General features: G+C 52.0%; 1 protein-coding gene across 1 annotated transcript; it reads left to right on the top strand.

Moving 5' to 3' along the window:
- The first annotated feature begins 1422 nt into the window (after positions 1-1422).
- Positions 1423-4501, top strand: INSL3 (insulin like 3). Its single transcript, NM_001122688.1, is given in 3 exon segments — positions 1423-1578; positions 1580-1653; positions 4249-4501. Coding segments are annotated over 3 exon segments (483 nt in total).
- The last annotated feature ends 1551 nt before the right edge of the window (positions 4502-6052 follow it).

Below are 6052 nucleotides of genomic sequence, written 5' to 3'. Positions count from 1 at the left end.
TTATTATTATTATTACTCTTTAAAGCACTCATTCGCCTTGCCCCCTCCTACCTCACCTGCTACTCTCCTATTACAACCTAGCCTGCACACTTCACTCCTCTAATGCTAACTTTCTCACTGTACTTCGATCTCATCTATCTTGCCGCCGACCTCTCGCCCATGTCCTGCCTCTGGCCTGGAATGCCCTCCCTCCTCATATCTGACAAACAATTACTCTCCCCCCACTTCAAAGTCTTATAGAAGGCACATCTCCTCCAAGAGGGCTTCCCTGACTAAGACCAAGAGCTTAGAACGATGCTTGAATGAATGAATGAATAAGCCTTCCTTTCTTTTTCTTCAACTCCCTTCTGCTTCGCCCTGACTTGCTCCCTTTATTCATCCCCCCTCCCAGCCCCACAGCACTTTTGTACATATCTGTAATTTATCTATTTATATTGTCTGTTTCCCCCTCTAGAGTGTAAATTCACTGTGGGCAGGGAATGTGTCTGTTATATTGTCCTCTCCTAAGTGCTTATGCTCTGCATACAGTAAGCACTCAATAAATATGATTGACTGACTCACTGACTGACTACTCTCTCAAGCGTACAGCAAAGTGCTGGGCATAGAGTAGGTGCTCAATCAATACTATGGCTTGAGTGACTGCTCTGACCTTACATCTCTCCCTTGTCTTTTCTTGTTGGCCATTACCACTCCAAACAACCATGTTCCTCTCTTCATCAGGTGAAGACCTTGACTCTCTCTAATACCTCTAATCATGGGCCTAAATCTAAGTCAAGCCCACCAGCCCTCCCCCAGCTTCTGATTGGCTGTGAGTCACTTCACAGCTCTTCTCCCTGAAAGGTGCCTCTCTTTCTCTTCCTAATGAGCACCTTCCTGGCTTTTCTGAGCAATGCAGGCATTCAGTTCATTCATTCAATCGTATTTACTGAGTGCTTACTGTGTGCAGAGCACTGTACTCAGCGCTTGGGAGAGTACAGTACAATAATAGACACATTCCCTGCCCACAACACGCTCACAGTTGAGAGGGGCAGCTGCCACCAAACCTGCCACTGGCCCTCAGCTTTCCAGCTGCCACATCCAGCTCGACCCTCCCAGCTGCCTTGACTTTTGACTTCACCCACTATCTCCAGAACCCTTCGGCCTGAGTCTCCGGCCCATAGAGTTCTTTCCCTACAAGGTTATAGTCCCAGTTACTTTCCCAGAAGTCGCCCTAGGGATTTGGCCCGATAACTGCAGCTGGGGCTCAGAGGAAGGGGCAGAAGGAGAGGCCTATAACAGCAGGGAGGCAAGCCGGGCACGGCTGCCCCTCAGGCCAACCGCTTGTGGCTCAGAGGAAGACCCAGGCACTGTTCCGGGAAGAGGAGAGGCCAAATAAGAGCCCCTCATCACCTCTGCTTCCCTGGAAGCCGGTGCCTGGCCGTGATGAACTCTCCGGGGGTCCTGGGGAGTCTGCTCATCTTCCTGCTGGGCTTGGGCTGCTGTGAGGCTCCGGACACCCCGGTGAAGCTGTGTGGGCGGGAGTTCATCCGTGCTCTGATTGCATCCTGTGGAGGCTCATCATGGAAGCTGGACCCCCCCCAGAGTGGAACGGCAGCAGCAGCTGGAGCAGCTCGACGTGGATGACCGTAAGTCCCTCTCCTCCTCTCTGACCCCTATCATTGGGCCCCTCGCTCACCTCCACTTGATAATCATCATCATTATAATAATGGGGGTGTTCATTTGGTGCTCACCATGCGCCAAGCCCTGGGGGAGTTACAAGACAATCCAGTTGGACTCCGTCCCTGTCCCACACGGGGCTCCCAGTCTAAAGGGGAGGAAGAAGAGATTATGAGTCCCCATTTTACAGATGGGGAAACTGAGGCCCAGAGAGATAAAGGGACTTGTCTAGGGTCACACGGTAGGCTAGTGGTGGAGTTGGGATTAGATCCCAGGTCCTCTGGCTTCCAGGCCTAGGCTCTTGCCATTAGGCCATGCTGCTTCTCATGGCCTCTGTCAGCAGGGGGTGGGGGTGGGAGTCAGGGAGGAAGAAGAGAGCACCTGGTCCAGACCCATGTGCAGGGAGGAGGGAGAGGTGTCAGACTTCCATGGTCAAGCAATCAATCCATCAATCAATCAATGGTACTTACTGAGCGCTTACTATGCAGAGCACTGTACTAAGCACTTGGGAGAGTCCAATACCACAGAGGAGTAGGCATGTTCCCAGATCTGGGAGGCAGAGAGGCCCTTGAGCCTGACCTCAATCCCTCTTGCTGCAGCACCACACCTCTTTGGGTCATTGGAGTGGTGGTGTAAGCAGTCATCACTAGATGCCCAGATTTGGGTAATGAACAGAGAGGGGGATTGCGGAGCAGGGTGGACATGGCCAAGCACAGAGCAGCAGAGGGAGTGAGGTTTTGAGGCTGTGGGCTATGAGGAGATCAATCAATCGATTAATCAATGGTATTTATTGAGCATTTTCGGTTTGCAGAGTTCTGAACTAAGCGCTTGGGAGAATACAATATAACAGTTGGTAGACATGTTCCCTGCCACAACAAACTTATCATTATCATCATCATCAATGGCATTTATTGAGCACTTACTATGTGCGAAGCACTGCACTAAGTGTTTGGGAAAGTACAGCACTACAGAGTTGGCAGACACGTTCCCTGCCCACAATGAGATTACAGTCGAGAGCACTGCTGAGGTCCCACTGCAGCTTCCCAGCCCCCTGAGGAAATGGTCCTCTTCCCCTCTGCTGACCCAAATAGGTGAAAAATGCTGAGAGAGAGTGAGGCAAAGAGGAGGGGACAGGGAGGAAACTGTGCTCGCAGAACCCAGTGTTCTTGTGGTGAGCTGTCTTGGGAGGGGAGAGGAGGGCGGGGAAGGGGAAGCTGTTCTTTGAACATGTTTCAAGTTCTGCATCTGGCCCAGCAGGCCTGCTTCACATCCGCCCCTTCAACTGCTCCCCAAACTCTGAGAGGAGCTTCCTTGCTTGACCCCCTTTGTACAATGGGAGGCAGAAACAGAGAGCTCAACATCTGTCTTGCTCCCCATTTCCCAGACCCCAGTTCTGTGCCGTTTACCTGGGGGTCTCAGTGCCCAGGGTGGTGGGATGGCTCTGGATCCTTCTGGGTATTGCCAGCCTGGACCCTCAGACCAACTCCCCCTCTGGGTGCTCTTTGAATCAGGGATGTCCCAGACCAGTCTGGTCCTCCAGAGACCACCAGGAAGCAGTCCTGCTTTGGAGCCTCAAGGAGGGAAATGGCAGGGGTGGGTGATGGTGGGAGAGCACATTTGGCCCAGGTTCATCCTGCCCTGTGCTACCCAGGACCACCCCCAAGCTGTCAGCGATGAGCCAGAAGCAGGGAAGCAGTGTGGTCTAGTGGATAGAGCCCTTGCCTGGGAATCAGAAGGACCTAATAATGTTGGTATTTGTTAAGCGCTTACTATGTGCAGAGCACTGTTCTAAGCACTGGGGTAAACACAGGGGAATCAGGTTGTCCCACGTGGGGCTCACAGTCTTAATCCCCATTTTACAGATGAGGGAACTGAGGCACAGAGAAGTTAAGTGACTTGCCCACAGTCACACAGCTGACAAGTGGCAGAGCTGGGATTCGAACTCATGAGCCCTGACTCCAAAGCCCATGCTCTTTCCACTGCGCCACGCTGCTTCTCAGACCTGGGTACTAATCCTGGCTCTGTCTCCTGAGTGACCTTGGACAAGTCACTTCACTTCTCTGTGCCTCAGTTACTCCCTGAAAAATGGGGATGAAGACTGTGAGTCCCATGTGGGACAAGGACTGGGTCCAACTTGAGTAGCTTCTATCTACCCCACGGCTTAGTACAGAGCCCGGCTCATAATAAGCATTTAACAAATACTATTAATTTTTTTTAAAGTGGGGGGAGGGTAGAGTGGTGGGTGCTGAGACCTATCACCATTCATCACATGTGGGCCCAATGAATCTCTAGCCCTGGTTGGGGGATGAACTGGAACTCAGACTGGCCAGCCCTAAAGTTGGGGGTTGCTGTTGGCCCCTCATGGGCATGAGAGCCAGGTGAAACCCAAGGGTCACATACCTTGGGGGACGGGGCAGCGGTGGGGAGAATAGGTTTCCATTGGCAGTTGGGCCTGCTGCTTCCCACCTCCAGAATTGAGTACCATTTGATGCTGGCTGTGCAGGGCAGTTCCCAAAAGGAAGTTGGGGAAGTTGGAAAGAGCTGATCATGGCCCCTGAAGACCCCTCCAAATTCCTATTTGCTACTCATCTTTCCCCCAGGAGCTCTCCTCCACTGGATCAACAGCGAGCAGCAGCCTGATAGACTCTCGGAGGCGACAGACCAGTCCCTCACCGAAGAGGCCCCCACCGCAGCCCTCGGGGTGGGGCAAGGCCAGGCCGTGGACCCCCTCCTGCCATCCCTGCTGGAAAAGGGGCTGACGCGGCGCCTGAAACGGGACATGGGGCCCGCCAGCTCCTGCTGTGCCAAGGGCTGTAGGAAGAGCCAGCTGAAACGCTTCTGCTGACCAGACCCCCTCCGTCTTGCCCTCGAAACCCTACACCAGGGGAAGCAGCGTGGCTCAGTGGAAAGAGCACGGGCTTTGGACTCAGAGGTCATGGGTTCGAATCCCGGCTCTGCCACTTGTCAGCTGTGTGACTGTGGGCAAGTCACTTAACTTCTCTGTGCCTCAGTTACCTCATCTGTAAAATGGGGATTAAGACTGTGAACCCCACGTGGGACAACCTGATTCCCCTGTGTCTACCCCAGCGCTTAGAACAGTGCTCTGCACATAGTAAGCGCTTAACAAATACCAACATTATTACACCGTCCCCAGCCCCACCCAGCAATGGAGATCACAGAGATCACCACCCCCCGGCCCCTGCCCTCCGGCCCACATGGTGCTCACAGACCTTAATCCCTATTTGACAGATGAGGTAACTGAGGCACAGAGGAAATGAAGTGACCTGCCCAAGGTCACACAGCAGACAGGTGGCAGAGCCAGGATTAAAACCCAGGTTTTTCAGACTTCCCGGCCCGTGCTCCGAGTCTCACATCTTTACCTGGCAAATTAGAAGAAGAATCTAAAATTAAATGATTTTATTTCAGATGACATGACAGAATTGCCAACAAGGTCCTGGTATGCAGTCAGTCTACCAGCAGGAAACAATGCTTGTCCCAGATAACTCTATTGGGTGGGAGTGAATGGATGGATGGATGGATGGATGAGTGACTGAAAGACAGCAGCTGACAGGGAAACTCGAGAGGGTAGGAACCCTCTAGACTTTAAGCTCCTTGTGGTCAGGGATTGTACCTCTCAACTCTGTTTTTTTTAATGGTATTCATTGAGCGCTTACTATGTGCCAGGCACCGTATTAAACACTGAGAGAGATACAAGGTTGTCAGTTTGAACATCGTCCCTGTCCCGCATGGGACTCACAGTCTTAATCCCCATTTTACAGATGAGGTAACTGAGCCACAGAGAAACGAAGTGACTTGCCCAAGGTCACACAGCAGAAATGTGGCAGAGCTAGGATTAGAACCCATGTCCTTCTGACTCCCAGGCCCATGCACTAGCCACTAGGCCATGCTGCTTCTTACAGTTCTGTTGAACAGAACACATTCTCCCAGGTGTTTAATCCAGTACTCTGCACACAGTAAACCCTCAATAAATTCCAGTGTTTGCTTGAGAAATTATTTAAAGAATCAGTGAGACACAATCACTGGGCCTGGACAAAGGGAGACGGGGGTGGGGGTGGGGGGTGGGGGTGTATGTGTGTGTGTCACAATCAGCAGCTTATTTTCAGCAGAAACTTTGGGCAGGTCAGGGGTCAAGAAGGCAGAGCCGAAAGTAGTCCATGAGTCCTAAAGGAGTCCTTGAAACTACCTGCAAAATTTATTTTGCTTTCCTCCCAGCAGTATTTTTTCAACCTTTTAGAGGGAAGAGGGAGGCTGGGGCTAGAGGGTTAGAGGGCGGGGAAGGGAGGTGGTTACCATTTAGGTGAAACTTAGACCTCATGCCATGGCACCACAGATGGAAGGGGAACAACTGACAGTCCCAGAATGGAGCAATAAAATA

The sequence above is a fragment of the Ornithorhynchus anatinus genome, chromosome X1 (genome assembly GCF_004115215.2).
Source record: "Ornithorhynchus anatinus isolate Pmale09 chromosome X1, mOrnAna1.pri.v4, whole genome shotgun sequence".
In the NCBI taxonomy this organism is placed as follows: domain Eukaryota; kingdom Metazoa; phylum Chordata; class Mammalia; order Monotremata; family Ornithorhynchidae; genus Ornithorhynchus; species Ornithorhynchus anatinus.
Note: the sequence above shows the minus strand (reverse complement) of the source record. Positions and strands in the feature narration are given on the sequence as shown.